The 22,606-nt window shown below is 50.9% G+C and overlaps 1 protein-coding gene across 8 annotated transcripts in view; it reads left to right on the top strand.

The window, feature by feature from the left end:
* Nfia (nuclear factor I A) overlaps window positions 1-22,606 on the top strand; it is a 421,148-nt gene that overhangs the window by 337,209 nt on the left and 61,333 nt on the right. For all 8 annotated transcript variants that reach the window (XM_063259700.1, XM_063259705.1, XM_063259699.1 and 5 more), the window contains exons 5-7: window positions 133-250; window positions 3,960-4,087; window positions 22,380-22,508. In XM_063259700.1, coding sequence (XP_063115770.1) covers window positions 133-250; window positions 3,960-4,087; window positions 22,380-22,508 — 375 coding nt within the window. The remainder of the gene's footprint in view (window positions 1-132; window positions 251-3,959; window positions 4,088-22,379; window positions 22,509-22,606) is intronic.

Genomic DNA, 22,606 nt, shown 5'->3' with positions numbered 1-22,606 from the left:
CGAGTCAGGGCTGACCCCTGAATACTGGGGAGAATTGCAAACAGCAGAGAGGCTGGTGCTCCGAGGAGCATTACCCATGGGTCTTCCCACACAAAGCTTAACTGATGCGTCTTCCTCTCCTTTCCTTTCCAGCACCCATAGCTGCAGGAACTGGCCCCAACTTTTCTCTGTCTGATTTGGAAAGTTCTTCATACTACAGCATGAGCCCGGGAGCCATGAGGAGGTCACTACCCAGCACGTCCTCCACGAGGTAACCCACGGTGGCCCTGGTGGAGTTGACAGTGCATACCCCAGTGCAACTGCACCCATGTGGGTGACAGGCATTCAGCAGTGGGTTTGTGGTGGGGACAGCACCAGAAAAGCAGGTTCAGCCCCCACAGGCCTTGGTGTCACTGGAGGAACATAGCACATACACATCAAAAAGTATCCAAAGGTGCTCACCTCTCAGACAGCTGAGAACACTGAGCAGAGCAGTACACAATGGGCTAAAAAGTAGTTTTCAGAGGCTTCATCCCAAACCAACGTCCTGGGCCTGGCCTGGGTCAGAGGGAGGGCACTACTATGGGTGGGTGGTCACAGAGGGCAGGGGGCCAGGAGGCAGACACATATTTCCTGAAGCATTGGCACCCTTGGCTGGGAACAGAGGGCATGCATGGTTCCTCAGGCAGGAGGCAGCACTGGTGACAGCAGTCCTGTCCCCTGCCCACAGCCAATGCTGCTGCTCAGTCTCAGCCCTTCTCCCACTGAGACCCCAAGCTGGGGTTTCCTACAAGACTGACTGACATCCTGTGCTGAGGTTGTAAAAGACAGGCAGCAACCACAGACCACAGACGGCGGGACCCGGGGAACCCACAGAGGAGCAGGGCTGGGAGTGCAGCCGAGCCACCTCCTGGCCTCCACATCCCCACTGCTGCAACCCAGAGGCTACAGTCGAGAAGCCGATACCCAAAGATGCCCTTCCCCGGGCAGGCATTCAGCAGCTGAGCCACGGTGTTCTTCCACACGCCAGCATTGGCCCTGGAGTGGGCGGAATGGGCTTTCACTATGCATGCTCTGCAGAGGAGCCTGTTTCTGTGTCTCCTCAAGTGAGGCCGGAGCTTTGTGATTTGGGCCGGTGTCCAGTTACCGACGTTTTCTGGTGGAGACCCATCCTAGGCTTTGGCTCCTGCATCTCACACATTCTTACTGTGACTGCGTCTGCCTGGTCATGTCCCGTGCCTCAAAGGCCACTGGAGGAACAGCTCCTCCCCACGCAGTACCTGGCCCTGATGGCATCTGTGATGTGGTCTGAATGTCCCGGGCTTGCTGTGATCACCAGCTCTAGGGAGCATCATGCTAGAGGGCGGTGCGGAGGTTCTCCTGTTTGCAGGAGGACATGGGTTGTGCCTCTGCTCGGGCCACGTGGGCAGCAGCCGATTGACAAGCCTGTGGCCATTTCCTTTCCTGTGAGCAGTGTGTGCCCCGGGCACCCTGGTCCTGTCCCTCACCTCAGCCTGGCATCCCGTACTGTAACTGAGCAGGAGCTTGTTAATCACATCACTTAGAGGCCGGCATCACCCAGCACCCTGTAACCACCAGCCCGACCAGGAGTTCTTTATGAACTTCAGCTACAGATCATCCCTCGTTGCTGTGCCTGTTTTACTCTCATTGTGCTCTTCCTACAGCAGCTTTAGGAATTTTTTCATTGCATAGACTCAGAGGGGTCCGTGTCAGGACAAAAGACACACAGGACAACACAGAGTCACTTCAGAGACACTGTCCACATGGTGGTCTGGATGCTGTCACACTGGCCAGGTCCAAAGGGTCTGCCAGGCCTGAGCCTAGGACAGACAGTGCCACCCATGTGGCTCTGAGGGGACCATAGCCCTGCCCAAGGCCAAAGGCTGAGTGGACACAGAGGTCCATATGCCAGGCAGGGTCTGTAGCACGAGTGTCACGTGGTTTTTCCCATGCAGCCCTCTGGGAAGGGACAACTCAAATGAGAGCCCAGGAGGAGGCACTAGCACCCTGCCTTGGCCTGGCCTGAGGGATGACACCCCAAGTCATCCTCACCCTCTTCAAGGCACATACCTGTTCCACCCTTACCTGAGCCCCAAATTCCTTGGAGGATGGAAACTGAGCCTCCCAGCTCAACAGTGAGCATCGGCCATGGGTGGTCATGAGCTCTTGGGCTGAGGAGGAGTCTGCAAAAGGGACCAGAGAGCTCCACAGCATCCTGGGAGTGCAAAGGAGAGGTTTGTGCGGCTGCCCATCTCCCACCTGATGCAACCACGGCAGATGCCAGCAGACACTACTGTCACCCACCCCCTGGAGAACTTGTGAGACACACAGGTGTATGCACTGGGAAGCACCGGTGTGTCGCTCCCTCTGGCATTTTCCCCCTTTTCTGGAAAGCTCTTACTGCTGCTTCCTGTTCTCAGACGCTTGTGGAGAAGAAAGTCCAAGAGCCAGAGTGAGATCCAGCACCAATTCGTTTCTAAAAGTGAAAACAGGAAAAGTGAATAAGGGAACTGGACAGGTGCTTTCTGCAGGGTCTGAATTGCTTCAGGATAAATATCTCCACAGTCACAGAAAGAGTAATGTAGACCTCAGGATGGAATACGTGTCCGAGCCCAAGAACTTCATGGAGGCTGACCCAAAAGCAGCTTTCGGAAACAGTGGCTGAGGCTTGGGGGGGCATCATCTTCTGTGGCCTGCTCTGCGGGAAGGTCCCTTCCCTCACAACTGTCATCCTCTGTCCTGACCTCAGCTCCTAGAGTCCTGGCTGCGGATTGAGGTGTCTGCTGGTGATGCAGGGCCTGTCCCCTGCAAGGCCACTCCTACTGGAACACGCTGGGGAGTCCAGGCTGAGTGGCAGGCCTGGCCCATAGGGAGTGTCCTTGGGAGTGGTGCCTATGGTGCTGCAGGTACAGGTGAGCCCTTGGTGGCCACTCAATCGGCAGCTCCCAAGCCAGGGCCAGGGCAACAGGCCTGGGCACTAGAGATACGGAATCGTCATTCCAGGCAGCGAGCCGCTCGCCTGCAGCCTCACACTGCCCCGAGTGTTCACACCGCACCTTTCACAGCCAGAGCGCTCAGGAGGTTTTCTCAGTTCTCCAACTTCCAGGATGATTTGAAGTGGCTTTTAGATTTGACACGTGACAGGTGATAGATAAGGAAAGATCCAGAAACAGTACAGAAAGCCAGGAACCTGGACCGAGAGCCCTGCTTCACGTCTGGCCTGAGCTTGCAGGTTTCTGAGGCAAGAAGGGGAAGCCATAAGTTGTATAATTTGTGTTTTCTAATAAAGGGGCACAAATGCATTCAGAGGCTAGATTTTCTAGGGTGTGTGCATTGAAGGAATTGTGTGTTTGCCCTCTCACAAAGAAAGGATTTCCACAAGATGTGGCTTTACCCAAAGCTTCCTCAGGTGGCTCTTTCTGAACTTCAGGAGAGCCCACAGTAACCCTCATGGACATGTTGAGGCTCCACTCTGGGCAGTCAGTTGCCTGGTCAGTCGCCTGGCCTGGTCTTGCTGAGCAAACAGTAGCAGACACAGCCAGGCCAGGCCCTACTCAGTCCAGAAGCCCTGCCTGTACCCAGGTCCTGCCACCATCCTGTGTCCATCTCCTCTGTGCTTATGTCCTGCAGCCCACAGGGCCACTGCCACCCACCCTGTCCTGCTGTGCACAGGGCTCGGGGCCTGTGCTGGCTGCTGCATGTGACCTGTAGACCCTCAGGGCCTTCTCTGCCACCACCATCCCCTGATAGGGTCCCTGCATGCAGTGGGCACCCCTGCCCACTCTCCACATCCTGGTCCGGGGGGGACACAGGAGCTATCTCTGTAGGCTATAGGAAAGGTGTAGGCCATGGGCACCTCCAAAGGTTCCACCTGGTTGCTGCAACCAGAGCTGGGCCAGGCTGGGCCGGGCCAGGGAGGAAGCACTGGCTCCTAAACATACACCCCTTTGTCATTGCAGCTCCACAAAGCGCCTCAAATCCGTGGAGGACGAGATGGACAGTCCCGGCGAGGAGCCCTTCTACACGAGCCAGGGCCGTTCTCCTGGCAGCGGCAGCCAGTCCAGCGGGTGGCACGAGGTGGAGCCAGGTGAGTGACCCAGCCAGCAGAGCCAGTGCCAGGCACAGCTGCACTTGTGGCCTAGTGGCCACGTGGAGGGGAAGTAGCAGTGGGGAGCATGATTCCCAGGACTGGTGCATAGTTTTCCCCTCAGGGATGGTCAGCTGTGTGGATCCAAGGTCCCATTTGCATTTGTTTTTGCTTTTGTTTGTTTGTTTGCTTGTTTGTTTGTTTCAGAAGGGATCTCCCTGTGTTTTCCAGACAGCCTCAGACTCCTAGGCTCCAGTTGTTTTCCTGCCTCAGCCCCGAGTGGTAGGGACTGCAGTGTGTGGGGTTTTCACACTTAACACCATTTGGTTTAGTTATTAAAATTATTTTTAGTAATCATAACTTAAACCCACCAGCTTTGACTGGATTGGTAGCACAAGAAAGGAGAACGAGTCCTTCAGGCTGGAGTTTGTGTGTGGATTTGCAGGCGCATGAGCTATGTGGTACTTTCCAGTTACCAGCTGCCCTCAGAGTCATGCTTTGTGACTCTGAGAGCTACCATGGCTTCCCACCCCAAACCAGGCCAGCAGCACCCATCTAACCTGGGCTGTCGGGCCTTCGCTCGGGTGCTGAGTAGTAGGAAGGGTTCTGAGGGCAGAGCTTTGGGCCGCCTTAGTCACTGTCTGCCCTGTGTGTGATGGAGGGGCCAGGGAAGGCTGTGGGTGACCCAGGCTCAGGACGGCTGTCTATGAGCTGGGGCGGAGGCCCCTAGCCTGTTCCCGCTGTGGGAGCTGGGCGTGAGCACGCCAGTCTGACCCTGCAATGTAGATGGGACAGTACATGTGAGCCCGTGAGAGCTGTGCCCTTCGGGGCCTGTCTGCATTCACCCCACAGGGCAAGAGCTCCAAGCGAGCCGTGCGCCGACCTCATCCTCAGATCCCAGCTCCTTGAGAAGACAGCACCCTACCCAGGATGGGATGGGGTATCAGCAGGCGCCTGAGCCAGGGCTGAGCCATAGCCCCTGCAGCCACTGTGTGTGGATCTTACCATTCTTGAAAGCTATGCCAGGCCTCCACTTCCTGGGTCTCCCCTGGCTCCCCACTGACCCCATCCCCAGCTCAGCATCCACTTATCCCTCCACAGTGTCCACAGGCCCTGTCTTGAGGGTTGCTATGCTGAGCTCTGTGCCAGGCCCCAGGGACTTGGATGAACTCAGCGTCAGCCCTGCCCTAGAAGAACTTGAGGTGGGGTAGGACAGATGGTCAGCAGTCACCATATGGGACACCACGGCTACCCCACACACACTGCTGGGTGGCTCTGCGTTTCACGGCACTCCGCTACACACGCACACACAGGCCTTGGGTGCTTGGCCAGCGTGGCTGAAAACAGCATGGCAGGAAGCGCTGACTGTGCGCTGCTGAGTCTGTATAGTCTGGTTCTTGCCAGTGGGAGGTGGTGAAAAAGAAGACCCATCAGGAAAGGCTGACATCCTCGGCATTCCTCTGTGTTGGAGAAACACAGACAGGCTGCTGCCTCCGGCTCCACTGCAGGCTCCAGGCCTGGTCTCGGCAGGGCACAACAGCCAGGGTATAGGGTGTTTGCACACGGTGCTGGGTCCCCCGAGCACCACCTGGAGCCACTCCTGCTCCCCCTGCCAGAGTGGTCAGTAGCTCTGCAGTTAGACTGCACCTGGACAGGGCTGCTCTCCTTACTATCCTCATGTCATCAAAAACTGGGTTCACATTTCGCGAGGGGTCCTGGAAGCAGTGCCTGAGGAGACAGCAAACTGCACTGCAGGATGGCACACCTGTCTCTCAGTGCCAGAGTGTGCGGGGGACTGCAATGCTGGTGCATGCTCCTGCCCGGAGGTCTTCACCAGAGCCCAGGCCTGGCCGAGGGCTGAGGTCTCAGGAAAGAGGTGTCTCCCAGAGCAGCAGAAGACTGGGAAGCCTGCCAGGCTGCGTGGCAGTGGCGAGGGCTTTCGCAGCCTCTCCTGGAGTAGCCCGTCCTGTCCGGGAAGTACAGGAGCGGGAGACTAAAGACACTGTTACTGTGAAACAGCAGCAGCCTCGGGTGCCCCATGCTGTTCCTTCTACTTACTTTCATTTCCTAGTTGTTGCAAAATGGAGTTAGATTCGAAGCCATGAAGCTGATCATGCACTAACGAAATGAGTCCTATGAAATTCTGTCAAGCAAAAGCACATATACCATCCACTCTTGTCTGTCTTTACAAATGAGGAATCGCAGGGAAACTGAAAATGCAGAGACAAAGGGAGCCTGCCAGTCGGTACCTGCCATGGGCCACACACTGTGTGTGGCACTTTCACAGGAGCACAGACCGTGTGCCAGGCTTCTTACACCCTGACCACCTCAGGAGTGAGTGCGATTTGAGGGTTCTGCGTCCACAGCAGATGCAGACTGCGGGGAGACCAAGCGCTGGCCAGGCCCACGGACATCTGCCCGTGCATCTAAGACCGTGCTTCCCAGCACACCTGACTTGAGGTGTGAGCTCTTGTCTTCTCTGCTTATAACTGCTTTTACCTCAAGTGGTTATGCTTGCATTTTAAGGTCTCTGTCTTAGATCTGTGTTTGGGTTAAAAACATAACAGTTGCAAATCATCAAAGATACCTGAAAATTCCTGTTTTTCTTATCCCAAACCTTTGCCATACAGCCTACACCAGAAAAGGCGTGCGCCATGAGGAGTACACATGGGGCTGGGCTCACTGAGTCTCAGGAGAGGATGGTTGCTGTTACAGAGGGGTACCTGCCACTTTTACCAAACTCAGACAGGTCTCAGCCTAAACCAGCTGCCAGCTCCCCCTCCATCACCTTACAGTTCGTGACCCTCCTCTTTCTTTATGCTTCTTTACCATCACTGTTTCATCCTCACAGAGAAGGACTCAGCCTCTCATTTCCACCTCCGTACCTGGCAAGGATTCACACATCTTAGGGTCTCAATAAACATCAATTGATCAGGTGGGGGAAGCCATATAGTAGAGCATTTGGGTACTCTGGGTAAACCCAAAGGCAGAATTTGCTGCAGATAATCTTCTCAGATTACTATTGTTTACTACTTTTCATCTATATGCTTTCGGTTATGTCCAGTTATTAGATGGTAGGGGGCAGCCATTAAGTCTCAGCCAAAGACCCACTAGCAAGTAGCAAACATCCAGTGTAAGACGGATGCCCCTTGCCGTCCACAGTCTCCCTGACACTGACCACCCTGTGCTTTAAAGCAGGGGGTTCCTGCAGTGTGAGACAAGGCCAGCAGGCCAGGCAGCCTGTGCTGGGCACAGGGTCATGGCAAGTCAGGACCCAGCACAGAGGGAGACTTCGGGCAGCAATGCCATGTCATAGATTTGAAAATAGCTAAGAAGTGATTTGCAAAGTTCTCAAGTGAGCTGAGGTAACAATAGGCTAAATACCTGAACTGGGTCATTATGAGGTAAGCATGTACAGGGATCAAAGCCTCATGCTGTGCCCCATTAATATGTTCAACTAACTGTCTATCAGTGACAACCTTGTGTATTATTTGGAGGTGAGTTTTGAAGGTAACCCCTTCATGGTGAGCTCCCCCATGAGTGTTGACAGTGAGTTTCAGGCAGGTGCTCTGGGTGGCTCAGACAGCTCCTGGCTCACCGCCTGGGAAGTGCCGAGAGTCCACCTCCCCAATCTCCTGGTGTGGTGAAAGCCCACAGGAGAGCTGCCCCATGGCAACCATGGGAGCTCAAAGAAACAGAGACCCAGATGGCTCAGACCCTAGAGCCTCCTGAGGCTTCCCGCCGCTCAGATGTGCAGTGTAGAGAGGAGCTGTGAGGCAGCCTTCCCTGGTGCCCACATGCTGCACCCACAGCCCATGCAGAGCCACACACCACAGTGCCGAGCTCCTGGCTTCTCTGTGGTCCTCAGACCCGGCGAGCCTGTGTCCATACAGGGCAGGGGTCACTGTACCCTGGGCAGCGCAGATTCTCACAATACTGAAGGAGACCCTCTCCCCTCTGCTGCACCTTCCTCAGGCATGAGAGCCCTGTGTGGTGGTGTGGCTGGGCGTCTTGCCATCGTCATCCAAGTGAGTCAAGTTGCTGAGTCGTCATAAGAGAATAAGAAGTGAGAGAGTAGAAAGTCACAGAGATGCAGCAGGGCTCCATCTGGGCCACAGCTCTGGCAAAGCCCTGAGCCCCCCAGGGTTAGTCACACCACCAGACCCGGCCAGCAATGCCCACGTCCTCTGTCCCAGCATCAAATGATGGCATGAAGGCAGAGGCCTCTCTAAAAGTTCGTGTTCAGCACGTGAGCTGCCGCCTCAGCAGAGCTCACCAGTGGACAGGGTGGGCAGGCAGCTGGGTAGGTGGCGTTAAATGTGACTGGACAGTTAGGGCCAGCGTCCTTAACAGTGGCAGCTGAACTGGCTTGAGGTTGAAACCTCAGAAGTGAGACTCTTATCACCTAGGGAGCATAGAGAAACTTAAACTGCCTTTAGGTATCTTCCCTCCTTGCTTGTGAGGTAGCCCCGAAGCATCCCATGACCCTTCTGCAGACTCTCTATCCCCTGAAAGGTGAGCTCACCCCAAGGGCCCAGGGAAGTCCACACATGGCCAGGTACACGCATGGCCAGCCTTGGGGCCACATCATGTAGAATGTGTTGGCGGTGGTCATTGTCAGCAGCTATGAGGTGAAGTTCACTTTTCATTGTGAGAAACCATGAAATCAGAGCACTTTTCAGTGAAATTTAGTGCTGTGTTTGAATGCAGGTCTAAGAGGCTACGAAACCTTTCTTCAATAGAAAAATTTCAAAATTTAGTATATTCAATTATATTATAATTATATATATTATAACTATTGTATTGGAATCTAATATATCCTATAAAAATTTTAATATATTCAGTTACAATTGTATATAACTGTATCATTACCATTTTGAAACCTTAAAACTATCAACAGACACAATTTCACTGGCCAAAATGCTGGAAATTCCAAACAGTTCAGTGAAAGTTTAAAAGCCTAATATGCTAAGTGTTAAGTTTAGTTAGCTTTCAAAGATACTCTCAGGGATAAATTTTCTTCTTCCCAAAGAGGAAGTAGTTCCACTTTTTAAAGATTGACATTAAGTATTTTAATAGCGTGTTCTCAGTGTCTGTCACACATTTTCAAAATAGAAGAATATTTCCATTCTTCTGACATGTGGTCAGCGATAACCGAGGCACTTGGGAGTGGGGTTTGGTGGCTCAACTGCCAGGGGCCTAGCAGGCTTGCAGACCCACATAAGCTCGCTGTCATCTGAAGGCCCACGTGCCAAGTTCTCTTGGGTTTCCAGCACCACAGGCCTGATGTGACTATAGCAGACGTTTGTCATTCTGGGCAGAGGAGGGAGACCAACACACTCTCTGGCTTGACACAGAGGGGGCCCCCAACTGCCTGCAGTGGCACCTTGACTGGCCTGCGCAACTCTGGCATGTATTGTGGAGAAGACGAAACTTCCACCACCGCCTCCAGAATGGGACAGTTGCTGTGCAGAGCATTGTCAGTGGGTTAGTGCCTTGGCATTTCTCCCACCACAACAATGGAACTGTGGGGCAGCACCGTCCTGTGACAATGCTCACCTCCCTCACCTCTGCAGTAGTGACCCTGGTCAGGAGGCTGGTGTGCATGGGCCCTGCATACAGTGTCAGGGCCTGCTCGCTAGTGACCCACTGCATCAGGGACATTTCCCAGGGAAAGTGAAGCTTATCACTAATTCAGGTCTTTTCGCTGATAAAATTGGCAAGTTGTGTGGACTGAATCTAGTGACAATAATCAACAAGCTTATGTCATTAAATTAAAAAAAATTATTTATATTCATGAATTTCTTTAAAATATTTTATAGATAAAGACAACTGACTAAGAAAGACCACACACAGGTTAGCTGTCTAACACCAGGGGAACGGGCCCCAGTCAGAGCTGCCCAGCAGTGAGACACAAGTCATAGCCCCATCAGGCATAGGTTCATGACAGAAAAGGGCCCAGAGAAGCTCCTGGTGGAGTCCAGAGCATTCCCTACCGGAGGAAGGAGCCACCGCCTCGCACAACACACATGCTCTGCATCGTGTGTTCCAGACACATACACTAACCCACGCTCAACAGGACCTTTACCCACATGGTGCGTGGCAGGCATTCAATTAGCGTGCATGGGTTGCGTCGGGAAGTAACGGTGAGATCTTGTGCGTGCTGCACAGCCCTCAGTGTCCACCCCTCACTCAGAGCCCAGGTGCACAGCCTCTGAGTGCAGAAGCTTCTGGAAGGGCAGGTGCTGCATTTCTGCTGACATTTCCAAGTTCCTGACATTGCATTTGAAGATGAGGCTGTATGGCATCTGAGTATGGGTAAGAGACAGGACACACTTCCGATCTGTGTGATGTCCTCCTCTGCCTCGGGCCTGCACCACCCCTGCAGGGCCGGAGCTGGAGAGCAAAAGCTGCATTTGTGGGCTGGGACCTAGGGTGCTATGAGGAGGAGCTGTGAGGAGCAACGTCATACTCTAAGGGGAGAGGCCCGGAGCTTGGAAACTGTAATTCTCATGCTCTGCCATGAGCAGAGTCTGGGACTGCTTAGCAAATTACTCTGAATTTTCATTTTCACTGGGGACAGTGGGCAACCCTGCTTTTTCCTAGCTGTGGAAAGATCAAATGACAAGTGAGAGCTGCCACTTACCAAGTACCAGCTGGGTGCAGACTCCTCACATGGCATTGTACACAGGCTGCCATCACATATGCAACTTAAGCCCAAAGGGTTAAAGAGCTGTTGTGTGCTTCTCTGGTAATGTGTTGAAAACTCTCAAGTGCTGTATGAGTTAAGATATTCTGAAATGTAACTGGAAACACACTGTGCACATCTGCATCTAGAAGACGAAAAGGGCTTTGCGGGTGCTGAGACACCACAAGGCACGGATGACTGCCCAGGCCGGGCTCGGGGCCACACTGTGGGTGTGGTGGTGTGGGCTTCCGGTCTCCCAGAAGTCCTCGCCTAGCAGAGGGGGTGCCCTTCTGCACCAGTGGCTCCAGGCCAAAGCAGCCTTCAGACTTGTGGAAAGTGGGGTTGAGCAGATTCAGTTACTTGGAGGAAGCACAAATATTCAGGCAGAGATTAAGTTCACCAAAGAGTAGAATAACCAGCAGCTATAATTGAAAGAGGAGAAACAAAAGATAAAAAGAAATAGATGATGGTGGACAGAGAGACAAATGAAAAGACACACAGGAACATGAGACTTAGGGTTTGCTGTGGTGTTTTCCTGTGTCCAATAAATGTTTTTAAATATTTGTAAAACTGCAAACAAGGTACTTTTAGCTTCTAATGCAAAGACAAAAGCAGTGCTGGAACTCCTCAGCTGTAGTCTGTGAGCACGGTGTAGGTATTTCCTAGACTCCAGTAAGACTAAAACTAGATTAACAATAAAGATATATTTGCTTACATCTAAAATATCAAAATGTTTTATGAGAAATAGAAATAGCTATGCTGACTAAGGTACTGCGGGCCATACATGTTTCTAGACTGTGAGCACACATACACTACTGCAGATAGCCCGTGTATGTGGGACACAGTACACATCCAGGCATCCAGTTCATGTCCGAAGCCATGCAGACCACAGATCGTGCTGCTGCAGGCTATTCTCCCTCTCTTGCCTGATCTCATGTTTCCTATGTAAATGTTTAAATGTTAAATGGCCACATGTCACACTGTCGGACTGCATGCAAATGGAGTCTCATTTTGGCCATTGGTGCTTTATCGGGTTGGGTCAGTACTACCACACCAGAGGGAGGAGAGAGGTCTGGATCTGCAGATGTCGGCCACAGCTGTCCTGTGCAGGGATCACAGTAATGGCCATGTACCTGACACTGCCTACCCTCAGGCTTCAGAGTCATCAGAAACTCACAGCAACACAGCAGGTCAGACTGCTTCCAGAGGGCTCCTGAGTGACAGTCCAGTGCCAAGATGGGAGGGAGCTGTCCAACGGAGCACCAGCTAGTCTCCTAGGGAGGTGCTTAGGCGTGAGAAAGTCACTTTGCCAGAGTAGCTCTTCAGCTCAGGAAGCTGAGCAGGTAGTGACTGACTGCAACTGCTGCCTGGAAGCTGAGTCCCCAATGTGTACTATTTCCCACATAGGATATTTCTGTCTAAATGTTAAATAATCAACTTTGTGGGCTAGGCTCTTCAAAAGAAAGACCCTACTCTGCCTCTTGCTAACCAATTGAAAGCCCCACAGAACCTTGGGTTTTTAAATACTGATCTGTGGAGCATGGGCCCCTGTTGGAGTCCAGCGCCTCAGCCCACAGTGGAGGCCCTGCTCATGGAACTGGCTGCAAATGCGCTATACTACTTCAGATGGTGCCTCAGGGCCCCTGCTTCAGGTGGACACATCTTTCTGTTCTTTTGGAAGAAATATTCCAGTTTCTGGGGATCATCCATCTTCTGCTTCCCTAGAGGTCTTTCTTGAAGGCATCCTTTGCATAGCTGGAAGGCTCTCAAGGTGTTTGAAATCCTGAGCCTGGCAACCCTGTGTCCCTGTTGAATGTGCAGTGTCCTCTGCCTCTGGGATTACTCTGTGTGTTAGCCATTCCATTCTGGAAGTTACTTGGCTGTGCCTGGGACAGGTAAAGTCACGGGTCCCTGGTGGTCTGGCACTTGGTGCGCCAGAGTCCATGTCTGCTTATCAACCATGTCCTGAGCCCAGGGCAGAAGCAGTTTGACCAGAGGCCTCATGGTGTCACACATGCTGAGACACGGCAGGGACACGTGGAAGCCACCCTGTGTGCTCTGATGTCAGGTTACATGTGTGAGGTTGGAGCAGTGAGGGGTACTGGGGACACTCCGTGGGCTGCTTGCTCTTTGATATTTATCACTGCGAGGTGGCAACACCTGCTTCTAATTTTAAGAGTTCTTTCTTCCAGAGAGTGATGTTTTTTCTTTAGAAATTTTATCCTCAGAAGGCTTAACTAGTAATTTTTCTTCTTTGATGTGCTGGATATTTTTATGAGTTTGTCCATCAGCACTGATGCCCTAACATGCCTTTAGTTTAAAAGGAAAAATCTTTGTAACACATAGTCCTTGTGCTGGGTCATATAAATTTTTGTCTTAGCCACACATTTGGGGATTTTTCTAGAGATAAACTTATCAAAAATGTCATTAGCTGCCACTTGGACTACGTAATAGTTGCCTCAAGCTGACTAAACCCAGAAACACACATCCACTATCCCTTGCGGGAAGAGTCCAGTAGTTATTGACGTCCAGTACTTGGGTTTGGCTATCTTTCCCTTTAGGAGCAGGCCTGGAGGCAGCTATCGTTTGAGAGTCCGTGAGTGGCGGGGCATCTGGTGGCAGCAAGGATGGCTTTCTTGGTTGTGTCTTGTGCGAAAGCCTCTCAGAGGTGCGGGTAGTATGCAGCCCTGAGTGTAAAATGTATGGGAAGCAGTGTGTGGCTGGAAATCCATTCCGATTAGCCCGGGGATGCTGTCCGCTTAAAATCTGATTCTTATGTTTCATTCCAAAATGAAAAAAAAAAAAAATGTGTGACTGTGGAAAAGAGTGTTAAATGATGACTCCAGAGAAAATGTCGACCATGAGCAGTTTTCAGTTAAGTAAAAACCAAACTTTAGAACTTGGACCAATAATACAAGAAAGAAAAGGGTAGATCATTACCCGACGTAGGAAAGCGGCGCAGGTTTCTCCAGAGATAAAGGAGACTCTTGCCCAACGGCTAAGCAGGAGGAGCTCGTCACCCTAACTGATACACAGAGCTCTACCAGGCGTTAGCCTTTGTGCCAGAGAAGTCACTTTTAATAAGACATTTCCAAAATATGGAGACAGTAAAGAAAACAGTGCAGTTTTTGATAACTGCACTCATAAAGGGATCTGTCATTATACTGTCCCATAAGGACAGTGTGCAGAGACACGCTGACCCCTGGATGAGGCTGTGTTGTCCGACGGGGACTGTCTTCTCTGTCCACCACAGCTTCCGCTGTGCACAGAGTGCTTTTTTCTGATAGGTTGTCACCAAAAGCGAGTGATCTCGTCAGACACTCCACTTCTGACAGTGGTGCCTTTGCTTGCACAGCTTGCTTCAGTGTGGTTGTCTCTCATGTCATTTTTGTTGGCATTAAAAGCTAATCATAACATGGTCCTTTTATATGTGTAAAACTGTATTTGGTTTTGTTTTGCAAAATTCCTGCATCATAAACATTCTTGAACTTGAGGTATTTTTGAGCTTTGAAATGAATGACCTCTGGGCTCATCTATCTGAAAATGAAGGCATAGCTCTGGGAGAGATTTTCCTCTGAGAAATGAGATAGAAGGTTTCTACATTACCTGGGAGGAAACATGTTACCCTACACGCACCCTCAAAAGCTGTCTTTGAAAACTGCGTTCCCAGGTCAGGACAAGGCACTGTCCATTTTGCATGTCAAGAGCCATGCAAAGTCAATCCAAGTCTTTACGTGGCTCTGGCTTCTCACTTCCTCAGCACCACAGCTTTTGAAGGCTAAAAGACAGGATTGTGAAGAGTGGCGGCAGATTTCACCAAGTAACAGGTGGAGGTCAAAGTGTGTACTTGCAGGGAGGCTGAAAAATCAAATGCTTTGTCATAATCAGGTTGCACAAGAAATGCTGACTATTTCTAGCCAGATTCTAGCTGACAAGATCTTTTCCAGTGCTTATTACTTGATTTCACAGATCAAGCGATTGGAAAAGGCCTAAAATTATCTCCTTTTTCCTCTACGAAGTGTTTCAATTAGCTTCAGATTTCTGTACTTGAAGCAACATGATGAGTGATTTGTATGTGTCAGGGGAATGCTGGACCTAACTGGTCCATGTGGTCAGTGTGTCCCGAACACGGGATATCATTGACTGTGTGTGTGCAAGTGACTTTTACCAGTGGGGCCTCACACTCCAGGTATCGATCTCATTCTGAGGATGGGAAAGAAACACATGCTAGGACACACTTAGGTTCATATCACCAGAGCTGAGGTCATATGCCCAGGAAAACATCATGGGAAAACTTCAGACTGGGGCTGGGAGAGCAGAGGAAAAGCATCCTCTGCAAATCTGGATTGCATAGTGCATTTGCTTTGCTCTGGAAACCTAAAAAGCTCAACATTAAAAATACTCAAAAGCAAGCTCCCGCCTTGCTGCCCAGCAGAGCCTGCAAGTTGCTTGGTGTCACGCAGACACAGACGAGGGATAGGTGAAGTCAGCACCATCCTGTGTTGTGACCAAGGCCACGCGGCTCTGAGCACTGGAACCTCAGACGTGGTGCAGACTGCATTTAAGTTTGAGGAGCCAGAGATGGCTAGGTACCATGGTGGACAGGGAAGATTTGCACGAAACATATGTTTACTTTTCCAGCAGAATGTCTAAGCAGAATAGATGAAACGAGGTTCCATTCCACTTTCATGCAGATAACTTACTTTTCTCAGATGTATCTCCTCCACCACAGTCCTATGTGAAGTATGGGGTCACTTCCAGCACAGGGATGGGTGCAGGGGGAAGGGGTACCCTCTGTCCACATGTTAAATGTGGAGCTGTTTCCTTCGTCCAGTCCTGAAGGGAAAGGAAATCCTCCAAAGAGTCAAGAGACTTCTGTTGCCCCAGAAATGGAGTTCTCTGTGATATTTTCCTTGTGTCTATTCTTTATTCTCTCTATTGTAAATTTTCACCGAAAGTAAACAATTGAAATACATTAGAGAACTCAGGGTTTCTTTTCTCTTGAATAATCCATATAACTTTTACTCCATATTCCTATGTATTTTAAGTGAAGAAACTACTTGTGTTGCCCAGCCTTTGCAGAGAACGACCTGAAGTCATTTATGATGCAGTAATTCTTTGGAGGTCTCTGTAACTCATTTTAAATGGTTGCATATAGAGTAAGAAAGATAAACCTCAGAAGCTTTATGAAATCTTATTTTGTCCTTTCCATCATAAAAGTGATTTTAAAACATTTTTATTCACCGAGAAAGGATAAAAATCAAAACAGAATGTTTTACCTTTTGGTGTTGAGTGTGTTCATTGCAGTACATGATGTGAAACACAAAGCTAATGGGCTTTATCATGAAGACAGGGCTAAGAGAAGTGCGGTATCTCCCCTTGGTCCCGCGTCCTGGCAAGTGCACTTCCTTACACCTGCGTGAGGCCACTCTTGGGATGATCTGGTCACCAGGGGGGGCGGGGGTCTGGAAAGTCCTGCTCTTGTGCTGGGGCACAGCGTGGCCCTGTGTCTGGAAGGGATGTGTCCCAGCTTCCATGTGCTGGTTAGGAGGACTCAGAACAAGGTCCTAGTCCTCGGCTGTCATCTTGGCTTTGAGAAACATCCCCAGAATTTACACTGGTGCCATGGTTGTGACAGGCACAACTGGGCCGTGTCCCCCACTGATACCCGGAGGAGCAGGGACTCAGTGCACATGAGGTCAGGGCCACAACGGCAGGCACAGCCTCAGGGCCTGTGGGCAGAAGAGCATCTATCTGCAGTTGCAAGGTCATGAACCCGTGCAGAACATTCTCTCCCACAGTCCGCTGGCATCGAGGAGGGTCCGCAGGGGAAGGTGCATGAGGAGCGACCTGTGGAGATGCGTGGGGCATGCTGGGGACACTTGGTGTGGATCTGCTGCTTGCCTTGGGTCACAATCTTCAACGTGCCTGTGATGTTTACTGTCCTAGGCTCTGGATTCAAATTACAGATGATACTTTGAGCATATCATTGAAATCCTAAGTGACTGCTCTCAAGATCACGCAAAAGCTTTGATACATAAGATAGACAGTCCTGGAATACTTCAGTCCCTTTCAGTGCAGCTTACAGAACCCTCTTTTTTCTGGTTGATGTTTTTCCCCTGTGGAAAACCAGATGAGAAACTTCAACTATAAATGTGCTTTCTTGATGTGAATAGGATGCTGTGTAGCACAGCAAGGAGATGACACAAGGGGCTGTGTCTCTGAAAAGTGCACAAGTGTGAGGACCCTTACTCTACCTCGGGAGCCACTGCCTCTCGCCTATCAGCAGGAAAAAGCGGAAAAAGCATGGAACAGCCTCTCTTTGCCTGCCGGCTTCTCCGTGACGATGGAGTCCTTCTACTTTGCCTCCCCACTCTCACTCCCTGCATGTCCCATCACCCAGGCTCGCATGCATCACTGGCTGGCTCACCTTCCTGGGTGTTTGCTGTGTCTTCTGGGCTGTGGTCAAAACTGCATCCAGGTATGTGACAAGTCACCGGGCCCCAGTGTTCGACCATTGCTGAACACCTCCTGATACGCCCTGCCTTACTGTGGCACTGTGGGCGTGAGGGAGAGGAAAAGAGAAGGCTTGAGCCTCGTGTTGCATGGCAGAGTAGGGGCGCCCAGTTTCCAGGCGGTTTCTGGAAGGGATGGGTGTACAGTTTGGCCGCACCTCTTAGCTCTCCTGAGCTGTTTGAGGGGTGGGATGTTGTAAGAATCACCCCAGCAGGACGCTGGACCTGAGGACATTCTGGACTTGCCACTTCTCTCCCCAGCCACATTTGCACCTGTCATCCAATGACTTGTTGCTGCATTTTATCCCCCAGACACCCAAGGGAACACATCTGATGAGGCCCGTGGCCTGGTACAATGTTCACCAGGGACTGTTCTCAAAGGGCTATCAGTTGATGAATAATTCCAACACAAGGTACACTGCAGGGTACACCAAGTGTCCTTTTAAAAACTGATTGTGCTGGTCCTCTGCTGCCAGAACTGTTGTGTCCAGCAACCCTTTCCTGTCCTCTCTCCCCTTGATAGCGTCACCTGACCCCTGAAGGTGTTTCCAGAGCAGCACCGTGAGCCCAAACCCCATATGAACCCCAACCTTCATCTAACCCTACCCCAATCCCAACCCAGCTCTGACCCCAGCCCCAGCCCTGAGATTTCCCACGCTACATGGAGACTGCTTTGCAGTCAGTGCTGAGATTCCCAGTCAGAGTGCTTGGCAGATCTCCCCACAGGGCTAGAGGAAATATAACTTTCCTTTGTTCCCCAACTCTTTGTAATGTCTAACATTGGGCTACAGCAAAAGATTACCTAAAAGAAACCTTGACTTCTTACAGGAGACCTGGAGAATTTGTTCAAAGTTTTAAATATAATGTAATCTGACTACATTTCCTGGAAAAGTCAGAGGGACACAGAAGTTTTCAGTGTTGATCTCTTCAAAGCCCTTTTATGAGAAGGTGTCCTAGCATTTTTGTTGGCAGCAGGGGGCTCATGGAGGATGGGGCAGGTAAAGCCCCCTGAACCCCGGAACCCTGGAGAGAAGTCCTCTCAAGGCAGAAGCAAGACCACAAGACCTGCGGTTGGACTGCCGCTGTATGACTGATACCACCCGCTGAGCAGTCTCAGTGATTGCCTGCGTCTCTTGGTTCTGTGGGTCGGTGCCTGGCCCAGTCGTCATAGCCTGAACTCCCGGAGCATACGCTCACAACCATGGGCAGGATCCAGCCCCCTATGGCTGTCAGATAGTCCCCAAGTGGTCAGTGGCCATGTCCTCGCTGAGGGCCCCTGTGGCCCGGGCACCTCTGCCCACCTACCTGCTCTGCCTACGGCCTCTTTTATGACTCCCTTGATGCAGCAGGGCCCAAGCATCATGGCTTCCCTTGGCTGGGTCTCTGGTTCTGTCCTCAAAGGTGCAGGCACTGCGTCCACAGAGCCACAGCCCTGTCTCCAGCATGCTGGAGTGTACTGACGCACTTGGGCCCCTGGCAGGACCTGTTGGGTCCTGTCTGCTGCACGGTTGTGGAGTCCCTGCAGAGGATCCAGGGCAGTGAGGAGGCCTGTGGGGGGAGGAGGGCTTCCTCATGGACCTCAGACCACCTGGGGCCCTGGATCAGAGCCTGGGTGCTGTGGTTTCCACCCCATTAGCATTGCCTGCTGAGTACGGCTTGGAGCAGCCTAGGGGCACTTAGACAAGCATGGCCTTCAGGCACCCTTTCTTCACTCCTTCCCTCACAAAGTATCCTCTACCACTGGGCAGCCCTGCCCTGCACACTGGCTATGCCACCGCAGCTGAGGGAACAGAGCACCCCATGGAAGCTCCTCCCTATTAATCTGTGCTGAACTTTGAAGTCAAATTTTGTTTCAGCCACAAGAGTAGCATTACTTTATCTATAACCTCCTTTTTTAAAGGAAAATGTACTTTTAGAAAATACATTGAAATTAAAGTTTTGATTCATTGAGAAAAAGGCAATCATTAAATAATACACTAATTGTGTAACAATTGTATCTACATAATTGACAACAAGAACTTTTAATAGGGATCTTTTTTAAAGTAATATACAGAAGCCAAATCAAAACTAAAAGTAAAGATTTATACTCTCTAGCTTTTGATGCAGAGCAGTTTGCTGGCATTTTGAAATTTCATCTGGCCAATTAAATATACAAAGCAAATTAACCAAAACATACATTATGCATGTAGAGAAAATATTAAAGTATATAATAAGGAAGTACGCTCGATAGGAGTCTTTAAAAATTGAAAGCACAAAGTAATTTTGAGGTTCATGACAGCCCTAGGGTTCGAGTGCTCGGCAGTGATAAATTCAGAAGACCGGACAGAGCTGTGCTTGCTGTCAGCATAGGCCGAGAGCCTCTACCTCACCCCTTCAGGGAGTGAGAGTTCACTGGTCCTTAACTCGTTTGCCAGCACAATTTCTGGGGATTGGTTTTTGCCTGAATTTTATGTACAACTCCTCTTAAAGCGTAAGAAGTGGATTAAAACCACAGTGGCTTTTCTGCAGTGCCCAGAATGGCAGGGAAACATGAACATTTCAAAAAAATAACTGTCGAGTCCAGCTGTCCGCTTTCTTCAGGAAGGGTAGATCAGACATAGGAGTCTATCAATGACTTCATTGTTTGAAGGAAAACCCCCATTATCTTCAAAGTTTTGACAATTTTCACTTCTATTCTATTACTACCTCTTTCCTGACACATAATTCAAGCATTTAACTGAGTTTAAATTAGTGGATTGGTTGGCAGCTAAACATGGATTTGTGCAAGAGGTTTGAGTAACTCGAGAGGTGAACATTTTCTTCTTTGATTTTCTCTTTGGAATTCCTTCCTGCTGTCATCCTGTGATGGCACGTAGGTTACTGGCAGTAAGCTCCAGGCACCTCCCTGTGCTCGATCGCTGGCATGATGTGGCTGGCTGCCTGTGTGTGTGACAATGGTCACTGGGCAGAGGCTGCGTCCCTGTTTTAAGTCCTTTTTACTGTGGGGCAGGCTGAGATCCAGACGTGCCTGTTAGAATGAGACAGCGTGGTCCTCCACGCTGCTCTCACCTCTGACCATGCGCACATGTGCTTTGCAGTCTGCAGTTTCTCTTAGGGTCAAAGGCCCTGCTTTGCATGTCCACAGTCATCAGCAGAGCCAGGTAATGCTGAGATCCCACAAGCAGGTCACCACCTCCTATACCACGCTCTGAGTCTTTGGGAAGTGTCTTGGGCATACAGAGGGGCAGAGGAGGCACGGGCTGGGTCCTTGTGGCATCTTCAGATGTCATCACACTGAACAGTCACAGCATGGCACAGCATTGAGAAAATTTGCAGTCAGAGACATGATAAGATACCACCCAGACACACCCAGTGTCTGGTCACAGTTGCACCCAGGGCATGTTTAACACAGTAGGTGTGCAAAACAGCAATCAACCCAGGTCATTACTTTATTGCTTGTTTCTTCAGCTCCCAAACAAACCTCTGGTCATAGGCCGAGAATAATAGAGATACATGTAGGGGAAGTAGTCTTTGGTTCTTTCCACATCCACCAGTTCTGTGCTGGAAGCCTGAACGAGCCTGCCTGTGTCCTGTGCAGCGCAATTCAGGGCCACTTCCTGCACTTCCCACTGACTCCTGTCTCACTGGCACCTCCTGGACCTGTGCCCCACGAGGCCCCACACTCCCATCAGTGACACCCCCATCCCAAGCCATTTCTGAGGCAAGAGATAAAGGCAGAGAAAGCCTCAAACCTCTCTAGTAAAGCTGTTAACACAAGCTTTGATTGTAGTTAGCATAAAAATAACATATGCTTATCATGGGAGAAGCAGGTAAGCAAACCTCCTCCTCCCAAACGCTGCTTTGTCCTATTCCATGTAGAGAAGACGCCCTTCAGCACGGGCCCCACTGTGGCTCCATGTCCTGCCTGACCTTCACCTGTCCAGGCCCTTCACCTGCCCACCTAGGGCTGCTCGGTATGGTGGACACTGGCATGAGTGTGGATGTCCACTCCTGCCGTGGTCCAGCCCTGGCCTCCTCCACAGGAGCCCTGCATCATTTGTCCCCAGTTACTGGGCACTGAGGTTTCATTTTTACTTTTACCTTTTTTTCTATTATAAATAGTTTATTGAACGAACAACCAAGCTGCCACTGTTGGAGGCATTTTTATGTTAAAAGAGCTAAGTTGTTTGAAATGTGGAGAAAGCCAGCTACATAGCAGGACACAGGGACACTGGCGAGGTCTTCCTGTGGTCAGAGGTCATGTGCAGCTTTAGGGAACCGCTGGTGGCACAGAGCCCAGGTCAGCTTCTATGACTGTAACGGTACCTGCGGTGACCCAGAGTGGAAAAAGAGGTCCGTTCTGGTCACAGTGTCAGAGGCCCAGCCTGACTGCTTTGATTTACTCCTCGTTTCATTTTTGTTTTATTGCTAATGGTGCATAATGATCACACTCCTGCTCGTAGTGAGTGGTGCCCACGTATGATGTCTTTGTTCTTCTCTCACCCCCATCCTTAGTCCCTTCCTGTTTGCAAAAGATTGACCTCCATTTCCTGTTATCTAGCTTCAAGTTTGCACTTTGGGTTTCTCAGAAATCGTGATACTTCAGCTCGAGTGTCTGATTGATTGCCCCTAATATGTGGGCTCCCTGCCTTTTCCCAAGGGCCTCAGCTCTATCGTCCTCATAGTAGTGTTGTGCTCCCTCTGTGCAGATACCACACTGTCCGTGCCCCGTTATCTGTGCTGGCACCTTGGTAGCTTCCAAGGTTTGCTGTCACACTGCTATACACATGGATGTTTGGCGAGGCATAGCTGTTCCCCTCAGGGCTAAGCCTCAAGAGGGCATGCGGAAGGGGCCAGGGTCTGCAGCTGCCTCCCAGCACCCTGGGATCCTGCAGGTGCCTTCCACAAAGCCTCAGAGGAGCAAATCCCACAGAGGGAGGACCAGGGCCCCTTGTGGACTGTCAGGATGGCAGGGATACGCATTCCCTGGGCCAAGGTACCCCCCAGCTCCTGACAGGCCTCAGCCATGGGATCCATATTCTCAATGCCGCCTTGGAGCACACCCATGACATTGTCCATGGACTGAAGTGCACTGATTCCTTCTTGCCAGGAATGCCATCTCCAACCGCGCTGAAGAAGTCGGAGAAGTCAGGGTTCAGCAGCCCGTCCCCTTCACAGACCTCCTCATTGGGGACAGCGTTCACACAGCACCACCGACCGGTCATCACGGGCCCCCGAGGTGAGCCACTGAACATGAGCTGGGACCCATGGAACCGAGTGTGGGGGTATTATGCCTGTGGGGCTGCTCTGGGGTCTTGGGCCACAGCGACTTCACTT

The sequence above is a fragment of the Cavia porcellus genome, unplaced genomic scaffold (genome assembly GCF_034190915.1).
Source record: "Cavia porcellus strain 051 isolate PalLab524CR breed Dunkin Hartley unplaced genomic scaffold, mCavPor4.1 scaffold_1, whole genome shotgun sequence".
NCBI lineage: Eukaryota > Metazoa > Chordata > Mammalia > Rodentia > Caviidae > Cavia > Cavia porcellus.
The sequence above is the reverse complement of the archived record's forward strand: the minus strand, read 5'-3'. Positions and strand labels throughout refer to the sequence as shown.